Here is a 16855-nt window from a genome sequence, read left to right on the forward strand (position 1 = left end):
GTGTTGCCACAGTGATTCAATGACATCCTCCTCAGCTTTCGGGAGAGGCCTCTTCTACTAATGTCAAGTGGTTGACTGTCACGAGGGTATTTTTTATGTATTGTTATTTTATCCCCCCAGACCCATATGGGTGGGGATGGGCTGTCAGTGGTACAAAATTCCACTCTCCAACCAAGCAAATTAAAAAACGTATTCAAAGAGGAATCAAAATTTATAGTTGTTGTTGTATTTTAAACTAAAAATCAAAGACAGACAGCGAAAAACGAAATTATATACATTTTAAAACATATCACAGAAAGGTGAAATTTATCTGATAAAAACATTGAAGCACTGAATTTTCACTTAAAATACAAGGGACCTGCACTGGGTAAGAACTATTGTCAGAGGAGAGAATGTGATCCATAGGGTTGAGGGGTATAGGTAAAGAAGTAGGGGCTGTTAGGGAGGGGAAACTATGGAGAGAGTAGGTAGGACACGAGATAGACAGGGGGAATACATATAAGTGGGAAGACAGAGGGTGAGGAGTAATGTAGTGTGTCAGGAGGGTAGTGATTACAAGAGGAAAGGGACAGGGCTGGATGGAGAAAAAAAAGGAGAGAGGTGCCTTGATGTGGATTCGGATAGGTGGGGAAGTGTTAAAGTTGGTAGGAGGGACAAATATCGGGGGACAGCTCATTATCTGGGAGAAGGTGTTGGTTGAAGCTGCGTTGAGCTAGAGCCTGGCCTGTATTAGTTGTAGGGATGGAGGGATGTTTTTGTGAAGACGTGGCAGCATACCACAGTTGATCAGGTGGTGAACAAGGGGTTATTGGAATCTAGTTTACAGATGGTATAGGCGATGTGAAGGCGTCCAATGTGAGCGAGAAGGGGCTTCCTTTGGATGTCGCTGTCATGCCTATACAGCTGCAATGAAGGCCATTACGTCACTGTGCGTCTATATAAGCATGGCAGCAACAACCAGACAACAGTCAACTACTTCACAATGGCAGACGAGATCTCTACTGAAAGCTCTTGGGCCGGTAACCACTTGATGCAGTTTGAAACCTGAGACTATTTTATCCATGGGCGGATAATTACACCAACAGTTGACATATTGTGAGACATAAGTGATACCAAATACCTCTGAAAACTTACCAGTAACTTGTCGAATCCATGGCATGCAAAAATGCTGCAGTAATATGTTCCGAAGACAGAAAAATGCGCTGTGAAGGAAGTGCTCTATAAATTAAACACAGTAAAGAATACATTACATTTGAAAAATCTGAAAATTAAATGAGTCCAAAGTGGATATTTTATAGTTTAAACTTTTGCTTCCTCAATGTATCATACAATCAAGGAGAACCCTGTCAATCTTAGGTTAACCTGTTTTGCCTCTCAATAATGTCATGAGAGGTAGACATTATATATGAAGGGCTTATTTCAATAGTGGTACAAGTCCATTACCTCCACTTTCTGCCTATACTGCTTCCGACATTAATGATCCAAACAAACAGAAAGAAAGGTTCATCTCTAGCAAGAAGCCATATGCTTGAATATTTCTGGTATCCCAACTGCAGATTTTTAGCGTTCATTTAACTTTAGAACTCTGTTTCTGAAAATGTACAAAATTGGACTTGTACCACTATTGAAATAAGCCCTTCATATGTTACAAACCGTAGGACAAGGAAATAAGGGATTCAGGATTATTTCAAATTATTAATTTAAACGTTTGTTTCTCTTCTTGCATTTTTGCACCATTGATACATCTTTTGGTGCTCTACAGACAAGAATGGTAAGTGTCTACAAACTATTTCAACTCTGAAATAAAGTGAAATAATCTTATATAAATTTCAGGAGGAGGTGGAGAACCAATCTGTTGTCACATTCCATTTAAAGGAAATGGGATTTGTATCAACAGAGATTGAGTCCCAGAAATATGCACTTATCTTGATTCAGGACTACATGGGAAACCAAAGCATGGACGTTTTTATAACAGAGGAAACAGGTTGATGAATTTGGCATCAGTGTTATAACACAAATACTTACTTGTGCAGTGACTATATAGCTGTAACAATAGAATCTCTAAGCATCTTTAATATGTGAGTTCAAATAAGATTTAAATAATTATTCAATTATATTGTACGATTATTTCAGTAAAATAAAAATTATAAGGAATTTATTATTTTCTCGTTAATTTATCTTTCCCTCCCGATGTCTATATTGCACACAGCATTCTTTGAGTGACTATCAATGGACATGGCTACTACAAAAACAGACTGCCAACATAATAATGATATACATAATAGGACAGATGAATTTATCATCAAGAATGTCAGTTTGTTAAATTACAAAACTAAAGTTCATACAACAAACAGATTTCATTTCTCAACAACATACTTAGCATAGTACCAAAGGAAGGGCTTCTGGCCACCCTCTCCGACTAATATTACTCAATCCATAATAACACACTTACCCTATTGTGATACTCTGCTTGTTATGTGACTAATAATCGAATTAAAATTTAAAGCAGAATTATGAAACTCAAGGAACAAATCACTTTTACAGAAGCACATTACGAAGTTGTAAATTTTAACAAGGCAGAACAAACTTATAAGTTGTAACTATAAGCACTCATCTCTTTTTTCCTCCACTAAAATTTGGGGTGTCTAATCTGTTGTTCGCTGCCTGGAATAATCTTGATGTAAGATTGGTTCTCAAAATACTGTAGACGACACTAGATTCTTGAGTCACCTTATTTTGTTGTTCACTGCAGTCACTTCTGTTTTCACTATTTTTAAAATACATTACAAAAATACAAGTTATTCTGATGTGGAGCACAACCAGATTCTGACCCACGTACGACAACCAGTAGACTATCTAACGGATCCACTCGTTGGCAGTGCCACCATCTATAAATACATGACAACAACCACTGTATTTCGTTAAATGTTGATTTTACAGTTCTTAAATAAATATTCATCAACTTGTCGCAAACATATCTGCAATTTTATACATAGGTTCCGTTTCCTGTTTAATAAAGCTTTGCATTCATAAAATCGGCTTTTAGTTCATGATGAACTATATTGATTATAAAGATTTTATTATTTTTTTATTAAATTCATATACTTTATTGCTATCAATGACACGACTTCCAGCAATAAGCTACATACAAAAATTTGTATCTGGTTTTTAAATAAATAGTTCATTAGCAATGGAAACAGCTATGTTTAGACTTTGTTTATGATCCATCTTCCGAGCTCATGCTTACGAACTACACATTCTAATGGAATTCTTACTGTTGGCAAACATGTGATTGATGTTTCAAAACTATACAAATTCATCTACTAGAAAGTTTTGTTGCACAGTTTATTACATCCAACCTGGTCTGCCACATTTATGTAAGACATACTGCAAGTGTACAAGGGATAAAACAAGGTGCCATATGAAAATTTATGTGTGTAATAAAGCAACAAGAAAATGATTGTTACAATACATTCTGTAGGACATTTGTGCTTATAAAATATGAAAATATACGTGTGCAGAAAAGTAATAAACAGAATAATTGTCAGAATACATTTTGTAAGAATATATTTTTGTGCTTACACCTCATTATATCTAACAGACTTTGTCTAATGGATATGAAAAATTTTAAACTTCCATTAGCTTTATTAAATAACACACAGGGTGACGAAAGTCGTGGGGCAGCGATGAGCACATATACAGGTGGCAGTAGTATGGTGTACACAAAGTATAAAAGTGCACTGCATTGGCCAAGCTGTCATTTGCACTCAGGTGATTAATGTGAAAAGGTTTCTGATATGCTCATGGTCGGATGACGGGAATTAACAGACTTTGAATTCAGTATAGTAGTTTAAGCTAGATGCATGGGACATTTCAGTTCGGAAACCATTTGGAAACTTAATATTCCGAGATTCATAATGTCAAGAGCGTGCCAAGAATACAGTGGCCGACGACCTTCACTTAATGACTGAGAGCAGCGGCGTTTGTGTGGAGTTGTCAGTGCTAACAACACTGCAAGCAACACTGCATGAAATAACCGCAAAAATCAGTGATGAATGTTCGACAAACGTTTTCGTTAGGACAGTGTGGCGAAATTTGGCGTTAATGGGCTATGGCAGTAGACAACCGATGCGAGATCCTTTGTTAACTGCCGACATCGCCTGCAGAGTCTTTCCTGGGCTCGTGACTTATATGTGTTTGAGCCTAGGCGACTATAAAACCATGCTCTGGTTAGGTGAATCCTAGTTTCAGTTGGTAAGGGCTGATGGCAGTGTTCGAGTGTGGTGCAGACCTCACGAAGCCACGGACCCAAGTTGTCAACGAGACACTATGCAAGCTGCTGGTGGCTCCATAATGGTGTGGGCTGTGTTTACATGGAATGGACTGTGTTCTCTGGATGTTCTGGTACCATCTGCAGCTATTTATGGACGTCAAGTTAACAAGCAACGATGGAAGGTTTGTGGATAACGATGCTCCATGTCACTGTGCCACAACTGTACTTGCATAGTTTTAAGAATATTCTGGACAGTTCGAGTGAACGATTTGGACACCCGGATGACCTGACATGAATCCCATCAAACATGTATGGAACGTAACTGATAGGTAAAATCACGTACAAGGTCCTACACTGACAACAGTTTCGTAATTATGGATGGCTATAGAAGCTCAGTATTTGTGCTAGGGACTTCCAACCACTTGTTTAGTCCATGGCATGTCAAGCTGCTGTACTATAATGGGCAGAAGGACGGCCGACAAGATGTCACGAAGTATCCCATAAGTTTTGTCACCTCAGTGTATACTAGCAAAAATTGAAAATTGTTGGCAAACATCATAACAATTTAAGGAAAGTATTTGTACAGCAAATGTATAGCATTTACATCTGAGGCATCAAAAAATTAACTTTATAGAAGCCAGTTCATCAATATTCTAATCATACTTTACATTTTAAGTATTGACCTATGAAGAAATCTATGATAATAAACACAAGATAGTTTGTACAAACACAAATTTAAGACTGTACTCATTACTCACTCCATTCGTGCAATCTTTCACAATTATTAAAGCTGAAAATGTCAGTATTCCAATGTGCCATTTCTTTTCTGTAAAAGCTCTCTGCATTACATTTTTACGAAATTTCTCATTCGGAATATGTGATGTATCACATTACTTTAGTCTTCCTATTCAGTGGGAATTTTTTCTTCTTTTTTTCAAAACAATAAACATCAGGTCTGTCATACCTGTCTATTTGGTGTCTTCAGTATTGCAGGAGCAAGTGTGTCTACCATCTCGTATCAGTCCCTTGGCTGCCCATTTGAATCTGTCAGACCTACTCAAAAGAACCACAGCCAGACTTCGACTTTTTTTCAAAGAAAATTCCACACTGGCTGTATGAATGAATTTTATTAAATCTGTGAGCAGTTTCGCACCACTTATCGATGCATCTTCAGGCAATCTGTACAAAAGATAATATAATAGGAGCTAATATAAACTATTCGATTCCCTAATTCTGAGGTGTAAATTAAACTTTTAAATAGACAGTTTTTTTAATGAAACAAGAAAGTACTCACACACCCTATTTATAACATAGAAGCCACTCCCCACCATTCATGTCCAATATACCGTCATCTGGTGAAAGTGGTAGTTAAAATTTAAAAATCTATTTAAAAAATGTTTTTAAATGATTGGAGCGGCAATGACCTAAAAATAAAAATACAATACGATGGCACTGCGTGAGCGCTTTCTGGGTTTCGGCCGGTCAGTCAGGCCGTGTCTGCTGCCGCTTGGCTCCTCTCAACTTGCACGATATGTTATGATATGTTTACATGGCCCTAATTCCGCTGTTTGTTCATGCTAATGTTCCGCTCCTCGTCATTCGTGTTTAGAAGAGTTTTATCAACAACGAATTTTATTTTTATTTTCTAGGTCATTGCTGCTCCCATCATTTAAAATATTTTTTAAAAAAGGTTTTTAAATTTGAACTACCGCTTTCACCAGATGACGGCAATGGCTACAGGGCAATGTTCAACGTTACTATGTTATAAATAGCATATGTGAATACTTTCTTGTTTCATTCAAAAAGCTGGCTATTTAAAAGTTTCTTTACACCTCAGAATTGGGGGATCCAATAGTTTATATGAGCTCTTATTATATTATTTTTTGTACAGATTGGCTCAGGATACACGGATAAGTGTTGCAAAACCGGTCGCAGAAAATCATTCATACAGCCAGTGCGGAATTTTCTTTGAAAAAAAGAACATGTTATACTGAAATAGCAACAAATCAGAATCAGTTACAAAAAAGGTAAAATAAGGCTCAAGTAGAAAAAAGACAATATGTTGCAGACAGGAGGCAATAAATGTCTGTTGTTAATGTGCAACATGCACAGCCTTCACGTAAATAGTCATAATCAGCAGAAATAACTAATTACATGTCATGTCATAAATCCATACAACATCTAAAAAAGACTAATATTTATCTTTCACACTAAGTTGCTAAAATTAAACAGAAAATATTTCTCTGTACGAAGCAGTGTTAGTAGACGGGATTGGTAAGACATATGAGAAAGCAGGAGATTGTGATTATGATTCTCACACATGAGTAAGCAAAATTCAAAGTATCCTGTAAACAAAGATGGATAATATATAGAGAAAAATCTCGTTTCATGTAAGTTATGAACTGTTGTAGAACTTAATGGTAGAATCTAGAGTCTAGCATTCAGTATACAATCCGAGCCGGCCGGTGTGGCCGTGCGGTTATAGGCGCTTCAGTCTGGAACCGCGTGACCGCTACGGTCGCAGGTTCGGATCCTGCCTCGGGCATGGATGTGTGTGATGTCCTTAGGTTAGTTAGGTTTAAGTAGTTCTAAGTTCTAGGGGACTGATGACCACAGATGTTAAGTCCCATAGTGCTCAGAGCCATTTGAACCATTTGAACAATTCGAACTGATTGCTTAGTCATAACTTTTCTGTTTCTTATCAGTTACCATCGTAGAACGCGTTGCTAATAAACTATCCCCCTTCTAGGATCAGATGTTGCTTTGCTGCTACTTCGAATACTTCCTTATTATAGGTGGTGTTTGACTGAAAGTACAAACAAAACTTGTAACGTAAATGAATACAGTTACTGTGATGACTTCTTTTATTTGAACAAAAGAAACTGACTGTCCAAGTTGCTTTCAACATTACAGTCTCAACACCACACAGTAAATAACTTTTGTCAGCTATCTTGCATGTTTGTAATGCGTATACGAGTATATTTCATTGGTTATCATGGTCATAGTGTTCCTGATCACAGTGTCATTACACTATTTCACATTAAATATTATTATTTACTTGTAGAATGTTACAGTCTTTCTCAATACACATGTATCAGTTGCCTCATCTTTGAACACTGCTCCTCACTATCCAGCAGAACGAACTGGTGGATGAGATGAGACAAATATGCGGACGGGCCGCTCACGTAGGAATTCAGTCGGAGGCAACAGCACGTCCCCGTGGGCTCGTTGGTCGCCAGGAATGTCAAAGACAAAATAACGAAAGAGAATCAGGAGCCACAGCCACGGCTCAGGCCCGTATGCGACGGCAGCGCTCGCTTAACAGGATACTTCTAGGCGCTCGGCCGGTAGCGCGTAGTACACGAAGTACGGAGCCGGACCACTATTCCGCGCGGTTTAGACGTACGAAAACATTTCCACACGACTCTGATGACACGAGACGAGCGTTACACAGCATTCAGGGATCGGTCGGCCATGAAATCTCGGAATACATAGAAAGTCAAGGGGTGCAAAATTATGAATATTTCTACTTAAAACATTTTCTCTCGGTACATAATTTTCAGTTTTACAAAGAGAAACCCAACTCCTAACATCGCAAGTCATAGATTGCTAGGTATGATAGGGTACTACCATGGTCGTGGCCACTAGTTTAAAATGTGGACTGTTCATGTAATTGTATATGTAGCCTGTACAGAACTGGTACACGAGGGGCCATATTGGAGGCGACGGAGAACATGGAGAAAGACGTATTGCTAACCATAAGTGCTGTGTCCAGCGACCTAGCTGTGCGAATCAATCTGTGGATTATATCTGGAGAGAGACTTCGCACCGTCGCACTCCCCCTTCCCACTTAGGGTCAGAGCAGGAGGGTGTGGCTCCGCAAAACATTTTGCCTGGGCCGGGCAACAGACCATTGCTAAGCTAGCCAGTTGGTGGAAAGTGGGAGGAGGAAGCCATTTAAGAGCGACTGCCGCAGCGTGAGCTTTCCTCCAAATGATGGGATGGTCAGATAACTCCAACCATTCTCATGTTAGAGCGGTTGGTGCACGTGTGTAGTGGAGTCAGAACTGTAGCTCTCCTGACGCCAGGAAGTGACAGGGTTCTTTTGCCGAGCAGCAAAAACATATATTTCACGGGCATGACTATCTGGGCAACTTACAAGCCTTCTTTCAGAAACTGGAAATGATTGGGTTAGAAACATTAGATCTCTCCGTAAATGAGGGACTGTCGTCCCATCTAGGTAGAAGTTTTTTGCCGAAACATGGCCATGCTTACCTTGAGAACGACGCCTCCGCAGTCTAAAATCTTCTTTTTTTCAGACAAAAGAGACGTGGAGTCGCTGATTGGCTCCTCTCAGGATTTGTAATCTAATTTGCTAATTCGGGTGCCATACTGAGGCTTCGTGGAAAGTGAAATTTTTCTGTGGATACCTGGAAGGCTTAATAGCAGAGCACATGCGTAGTGTTGCTGCAAACTGCCGCAGTTACGGTGAATTCAGAGAGGCTTTCCTAAATACCTACTGGTCACAGGACACCGAAGAAAGGATTAAACAGGAGATTATGCTAGGGAAGGATTACGAAACATCGGGGCGCCGCAGTCCAGTAAATGTTTTCGAGACACTTGTCAACAAGAGGCGTTACCTGGACCAACCACGCAGTAATAAGGAGACAATGCGAGACTGTCACATGGACTGCCATTGATGTACGAGGAACTGCTCATTGGCAAATGTAACGACACAACAGAGTCATTCAAGAGCGCTCTATAAGAGTTAGACTTGGTCAAGGAAGACAAAACGTGAGGGACCGAATGAAACATAAAGAACGGAATTCGCAAGGTGCATCTGGAGCATGTAATGAAGGGAAAATACAAATAGAAATAGGTCAACAAGAAATGAGTATCAAGGCAAAGGATTTAATAATGAGCCTCAGTAGCATGACGGAAGCAGTCGGGGACGTGTGGCGGTAACGGAAACAGCAGCAGCAGGGAAATGTAAATTGTAACCGATTCTTGCAGCCAGTCTGGAACTCAGCGCAAACAAGGAATAATGGAAAGATTTGTAGGCGAAGTCTGCAACGTGATCACCAGAATGACGTAGTGGAAATCAGACCATCTAACCCATCAGAGACCGCAGCAGAAATTTCTGTAGGAATTGACAGCCTGTCACTGCGCCCACAGCCTAAAGAAAGAATAAAACTTGTATCATTAAGGTTTTTGACGATTTAATATTGCAATTGGCGGATAAGATCTTGTGCTGTGACATCTGATCAACGAGTCTGGCGTTCGTAGTTTTCTGTCCAGCATTTTCACTTTGATGATTTACGGCAAATTTATGGCGTACAGGTATTCTCTCATGTTTCACTGATAGAAATTTGTTTTGTGGATAGGAATGTGCCAATGTGCGAAAACATCTAGGGTTTGTGACAAAACTGGCTGGTTCGACCATCTCTGAGTGATGCTAAATGTTATTATCTTTACATAAAGAAAAATGTTGTCTTTCCAATAACCTCCATATCGTAAGCTACATCCTTAATTTTTTTTATTTATGAAATTAGTAAATTTACTCATGGCACTTTTGTTGCCTATGTCTGTGGTCACTTTCAGAGCTCAAATTAATAATCAGATTAACTAAATTAGTAAGACTGAGTCTTGAATTGCTGGTGTACCCATGTATCACCACAAAAAAAGGGTGGTTGGTTGGTTGGTTTGGGGAAGGAGACCAGACAGCGAGGTCATCGGTCTCATCGGAATAGGGAAGGACGGGGAAGGAAGTCGGCCGTGCCCTTTGAAAGGAACCATCCCGGCATTTGCCTGGAGCGATTTAGGGAAATCACGGAAAACCTAAATCAGGATGGCCGGACGCGGGATTGAACCGTCGTCCTCCCGAATGTGAATCCAGTGTCTAACCCAATTAATTCCTGATTTTGTTTACATAATTCCACTGTGAGGTCCAGTTCTACTCAAATGGAATTAACGACGACCAAGCACACCACAAACTAAGGTTCACCAGAGGACAGGGATCTATGGATATTATTTAACAACTCTACACAGGTGCAGCAACACTTTCCCCTTTCACCTTGATTCATGATATGTCCGAGGTGACATGCAGTTCCACAGTAGGTATGGTTGGAAACTGCCACTGGCTCTTAGTCCACCACAACTTGCAGACCACAAGTGCCACACACAGGGGAAAGACCTGCATTTCTCCACCAGGGGGGGACGACAAGACGAAGCAGCTAAAGAATCACCACCACTTTCCACCAAGCCTCAGCATGGGAGCCGAATTAGCAAAAAAACCATCTCCAATCGAACTATCCTCTATTCATTGAATCTCTCCTCTGGATTGTTCTGTTGGCCTGGTAGCCAATCGATTCACAGCAATGGGGTTCCCACGCTGGTGGGGGAGCAGATGTCTGCTTTGCATATCGTGAGAGGAGCCAATCGGCGACTCCACATCGCTTTTGTCTGAAACAAAGAAGATTTTAGACTGCGGAGGCGTCGTTCTCAAGGTAAGCATGGCCATGTTTCGGCAAAAAATTTCTACCTAGATGGGGCCACAGTCCCTCATTTATGGAGAGATCTAATATTTCTAGACCGACGATTTCCAATTTCTGAAAGAAGGCTGTTAAGGTTCCCAGATAGTCATGCCCGTGAAATATATGTTTTTGCTGCTCGGTAAAAGAACCCTGTCACGTCCTGGCGACAGGAGAGTTACAATTTTGACTCCACTACACACGTGCACCAACCCATCTGTTCATAACATCCCAGCTGAAACGTCTCTGTGAAGTCGTTTCATAAGACGCTTGACGAATTCGGTACAACTTATTCACTTATTTTAGCTCAATTCATGAACTCTTCCAGAAAGACTGAGCACTCAAACAAGGCCTATTGAATATTATATGCGTGTTTTAATGTGGGGTTTCGGTTTTGTTTTGTGGGAAACGCTGAGTTGGTCATCGTCTGCTGGGAGCAGACGATGTTTCTTTTCGTTCGAAGGAGAGCACAGGATGACCAACCTAGTTTTCCAATACATGAACAGAGAGGTTTACCCATCTTAGTCGAAGGCTGTGTCGAAGGCTGTTTTTGTGTGTGAGGTTGGTGACGGAGGGCTACCCCTCTGGTAGCTTCCGCTGCACGGGGAGCTAGGTAATCTCGAAAGAGAAAGGGGCACTCTTCGGTGAACGCTTGGAGAGTACGGATCGTAGGTCTTAAGGGGGGTTTCAGGTGTTAGGAAGCAGGTCGAGTTAGGACTTCGTTATGTTTAACTGTTGAAATACCCAAGAACTTGAGTTTAATTGTATCGTGTGAAGCGAGCTATTTTTCCGAATGTGCCATAATTATATTGTTTTAAATAGGCGATTTTTGGGTGTTTGAGTTAAAAGTTGGAAGTTACTTTGTTCATTTTGAACAATGATGAAGCAGAATTTCAAACAGTAAATCTGATTAGGAAAAGCTGGTTAGGATCACTTCAACTGTACGTGAGTGTAAAACTGTGTCGAAGCGAGTATGATTTTTAATGATTTTTAATCTTATATTTTGTGGAAGTTGCTTTAGTCTTTGTGTGCCTATTTTGTGCCACATGTTTGGTAATCAATGACCCTTCTGGTCCAACACGGCACCGCAATTGGCTTTCAAAAATTGGCTCTGAGCACTATGGGACTTAACAGCTGTGGTCATCAGTCCCCTAGAACTTGGAACTACTTAAACCTAACTAACCTAAGGACGTCACACACATCCATGCCCGAGGCAGGATTCGAACCTGCGACCGAAGCAGTCGCACGGTTCCGGACTGCGCGCCTAGAACCGCGAGACCACCGCGGCCGGCGCAATTGACTTTATTTTAACAGTTTGCTTGTTTAACTGACGTATAATTTCTGCAAAAATATCTGTTCTTTCATGCGCTTTCTATCAAGCAGCACGACAGTTTGATTCGGAATGCACCACGTGCCCTGGTTCGGCCGTTTGTGGTGCCCTGGTTCGTCCGCTTGCAAACAGCAGACGCAGTTAGTATGTTGAATAATTATTGCACAACCTCGTGCATTGGTTAAACCTCTGTACAGAATAGTGCATGCGTAAAATCGTAATGCGAATCTCAATGAAATATTTTTATGGTATGAATGCAAAGGAGATGATAGTATCATTGTCTCCCACCCCCGTTTTCTGTGTTTCTTCTTGCTGTAGTTAAATTGTGCTCTGTTACATTCTCACGTAATTCTTACTTAAATATTTCTAGTCAGGTAGTTAGGATATGCAACCAAATACTTAGATACAATAAATAATCTACGTGACAGATGAGTTCTGTGCTGTTGATCTTACCGACTTTCTCCGGTTTCCAATCCTGAATTAATGAAGTTGCTTCACGCACGACATGGAGTGCTATTTATCTGGCTACTTAAAGAAATTTACATACTTGTAATTAAATTATTAATGTCATTAAACTAATAATTTTCCAGCTCCCTTTTTTTTTAATGGTCAGGAATGGCTTGGGCTGGTGGCGACCCTGAATTTCTGAATTTTTGTCATTATTTGTGTGAGGGAAGCAGCTAGAAATGCAAGTTAACGTATAAGGCTCGATGAGAAACGTCGTGAAGATAGTTATACGTTACGCAGATTCTAACATGAGAATGCTTGGAGTTTTTTGACGTTCCCACCATTTGGAGGAAAGCTCAGATTGCGGCAGTCTCTCTTAAGTGGCTTCCTCCTCCCACTTTCCACCAACTGGCTACCTTAGCAATGGTCTGTTGCCCGGCCCCAGCAAAATGTTTTGCGAAGCCACACCCTCCTACTCTGACCCTAAGTGGGAAGGGGGAGTGCGACGGTGCGAAGTCCCTCTGCAGATATAATCCACAGATTGATTCGCACAGCCAGGTCGCTGAACACAGCATTTATGGCCAACAATCCATCTTTCTCCCTGTTCTCCGCCACGCACACTACGGCCACTCTGGTACAAGTTCTCTACGGGCTACACATGCAGTTATATGAGCAGTCCACCCACAATTTCGTCATGTCATAATCCACACGTGCCAAATGTAGCACTGGGGTACACCGAGATAATGACCTAAAACGAGAATTTAATCTCACAGTGTCGTTCAAGTAAGAGAGTTGCATACCATCTCTCAACGAGATAACACGAACAATGTTTTTTGGAGACTAAACAACTCACTTCGAAACCTTCCTCAAATCAATGGTCAGGCCTTGTGATGGTGCAACCTTGACAATGTCAAAATACAGATACGTCGCTTACAAGAGCAATGGACCATCATAAGTGATGTCTTTGTTTTGAAGAAAGTGGTAGCTGTTCTGCTCTTAACAGTTGTATCAAGTGTTCTCTATCCCATTGTCTTAAATGTCAGTGCGAATCAAGCAAATGATGTTAAGTATATAGCTTCGAAATATGTTTCACCATGACTCTTTGTGGTTCTACAACCACATAGTTTCAAGTTGAAGTGATGATGCAACTGATGATGAATAGTGATGACCTTCCTGTGATCCTCATTTCCTTGGAGTATATAAATCTTGTGGCATTGTTACTATATTTACTCTCACTGTAAGTGTGCTGTAGAATAAACAACCTTACATTGGTAACTCAGTACTAGTGCATTCTCAATAGTAAACATAGCTTACTGGAGCGAAACAACACAGCTCCAGTAGTTGTGTGAAGAGTCCAGTAACACAACCTTTTGTATCCTGCCTGGAAGGCTGCACGTGAGTCTGTTCTTGTGATATGCAAAATAGGCCGAATGAAGGAAGCGAGTAGGAGCAGAAGAGGTAAAGCACTTCGGTACTGCATGTAAAGCAAAGACACATTTAATACAGAATATTAGTGAATGACATCTACTTAACTTGGGCTTGATGAGCACGTAGGCGTGAAGCTGTTCGTGTATCAAAGCTAACAGTTACTATTAGTGGGCAAACTGTCATTGAAGTAACAAAGGCAAAGTCTGCAATGGCTAGTCCCTTATGAAGTAGAAGCTAAGTTGCTCGGTCGTCTGCTCTCGATCGACTGGGGCAGAAAGCAGAGCGGCGCTCGTTGAGCTCCACAGTGTCGGCTAGAGGGCACTGTGGTCGGCGTAGTTCGTCCACTCTCGCAGTGGCCACCCGTGAGCGTGCACCTAAGCTGTGGCATCTGAACTACCGATACCGCACCCCTCCCCCCTGAAACGACACACCGTCGTGGAATAGGGCTTCCGACGGCGGATGGACGGACTCAGGGGTGGAGCAACTGACGGGGTGGACAGCGGAACTGCTGGCGTGTGCTTCCCACTCACGTCCCCGAATTTCTCGCGAGGCAGCGAGGAAAACGCCCGCGGAAAACCTGCTCAGGACGCGCTCCGCCACTGGGCATTCTCGGATGAGGAGGTGGAGCAACACCTTCACGTGCGGCGGTGGTGGCGTGACGGCAGCCTCAGCATCCATCGGCTCCGGCACCGCAGAGGAACACGGAGGCGGCGGCGGCCGTAGGTGGGGCCGTGGTGGCGGCGAGGACAGGCGGCCGCCCCCGCTGCAGACCGGACTGACAGCGCAGGCAGGGCCCGCCGAGGAGGCGCTCTTGGTAACCTCACCTCCCTCTCAGCAACAGCAGTGCCCGCGGCGGAGGCGGTGTCGGTGGAGACGTGGGCTGAGGCGGCGGAAGCCGCGAAGCCTCCAGTTCCGCCGTAAAAGAGCCAGTGGCAGAAAACCGGGGACGGCACAACCGGATCTGGTTCCGGTGTCGCTTAACAATGCTGAAAGGACCAGAAATGACAAATAACGCGCCGCCGAGCTGGCAAAGAATGCTCCCCTGCTCCCACTGCTGGCTGCCAGAGAAAACGCGATAAAACACCAATGCACGTGGCGCAAAGCCAGAACGAGTAGAAGCAGCGGGAGCGAGCAGCGGCCGCTGCAATGGCTGCGTTAGCGACCCATGGCCGCGGCCGTGTAGCAGTTCCACTGGGCAACGGGTGTCGTGCACCTGGGAGCGATAGGAAGCAAGGAAAGTCCGTAGCAGCTTGCTAATCTGCGACTTAAACGTACGCACAACGTGTTCAGCCTCGCCGTTCTACTGTGGGTGGAACTGGACTGAGGTCAGAAGACGAATGCCGTTAGCAGCACAGAACGCTTCAAACTCTGAGGACACGAATTGGGTGCCTCGATGCAAAAAAAAGACGTCAACATCCGAATAATACTGGCAGATGTAGTAGAAGAAATAGGCACAACAAAAGGAAAGTTGCTGTACGCATCAATAGCTATCAACTAGCGGGCGTCCCAGAAAGGACCCACAAAATCAATATGAACGCGCTGCCAAGGCACAGTAGTAGTCGGCCACGAAAAGAAGCTCTGGCGGGGAGCAGATTGATGCTCCGCGCAAAAGCGACAGTTAGCAAGCAAGTTCTCAGTTTGTTTACCGATGTCGACCCAAGCGCAGTGACCACGCGCTAATTGCTTCGTCCACACTATACCCCAATGACCGACGTGAAGCAATCGGAGGATTTCCGACTGCAACGAACGAGGTACAGTCGTGCTCAAAAGTATCCGAACGACCTGAATTGCATTTTGCCTGACTCGCATGCAACCCGCATAACGCAGCTGTCTAGCAGGTCCTCTAATCGCTCTTCGGTATAGTCGTTGGACTATTGAAAATGGTTCCAACAAGTCACCATTATAAAACACTGCTCTGTATCGCAGTAACTCAAGATGTAAAGTAATGCCACGATACTACAAATATGAGGGAACATCTTATCACAGATAAGACTGTCCTTAAGCCTTGTAAGCTCACATTTATTACAATAAATGACATACCTGAAATGTTACCACACTCATTATTACGTCAGATAGGTAATGCACGTACTAAGTTCGTCGTATTCATGATTTCCTCTTCAAAGTAACATACCGTACTTATTATTTAACACATAATTACATTAAAAATTTAAGTTATTCACGAGCAGCTAATTGAGAATAGCTATGAACTGCAAATGACACGACGAACCGTCTCGTTCTGCATATGGATTCAAACCCAGGTCATGCAGACTAAGCAAAGATTTCGTGACCGACGGAAACCAACACTCATTCCGGAATGGGCACACAGAGAGTGATATACCCCGATTATAGATAATATCAGTTAGTAAATATCGACTTTAAATTAAAAAACGTAAACATTTGTAACGTACGCGAATTCCACCCAGCAACTGTTGTCCCCGCTAACGAATTACGACAGATGTTAAATATTGCTTTTTCACATGTGACTTACTTGAAATGCCGTGAGGTAAAGCTTTGTGTTGGACAGGGATTCGAACCCGGAACCTATTCGAATTGTTTTCGAAGCACAATCAACTGTGACATATCAGATTTTCTCGGCAGTAGCTAGATGTTTTATCTGAAATGACGAGATCAAACATTAATTTTTTCCTTCCCAGGACACTAAAACGGCACTTATCTCTGTTATATTCTAGAGAAAAGGAACGTTAAATACGGGTCTGTTACACTAGCAGTGACATGTGAGCATGTTTGAACTAGAAATAATATGACGAAGAGTTCAGTGCTTACTGGTAAACGAACCCCACACATATCGTTGTTGACTACACACAAAGAGACGTAGCTACCGAATTT

The 16855-nt window shown here is 42.1% G+C and overlaps 1 protein-coding gene across 2 annotated transcripts in view; it reads left to right on the top strand.

Moving 5' to 3' along the window:
- Nucleotides 1-2158, top strand: part of LOC124619917 (immunoglobulin superfamily DCC subclass member 4-like) — a 265451-nt gene extending 263293 nt beyond the window's left edge. For both annotated transcript variants that reach the window (XM_047146553.1, XM_047146552.1), the window contains one exon: nucleotides 1834-2158. In XM_047146553.1, the coding sequence (XP_047002509.1) occupies nucleotides 1834-1989 (156 nt within the window). In that variant the 3' untranslated portion in view covers nucleotides 1990-2158. The remainder of the gene's footprint in view (nucleotides 1-1833) is intronic.
- The last annotated feature ends 14697 nt before the right edge of the window (nucleotides 2159-16855 follow it).

The sequence above is a fragment of the Schistocerca americana genome, chromosome 6 (assembly GCF_021461395.2).
Source record: "Schistocerca americana isolate TAMUIC-IGC-003095 chromosome 6, iqSchAmer2.1, whole genome shotgun sequence".
Classification (NCBI taxonomy): Eukaryota; Metazoa; Arthropoda; class Insecta; order Orthoptera; family Acrididae; genus Schistocerca; species Schistocerca americana.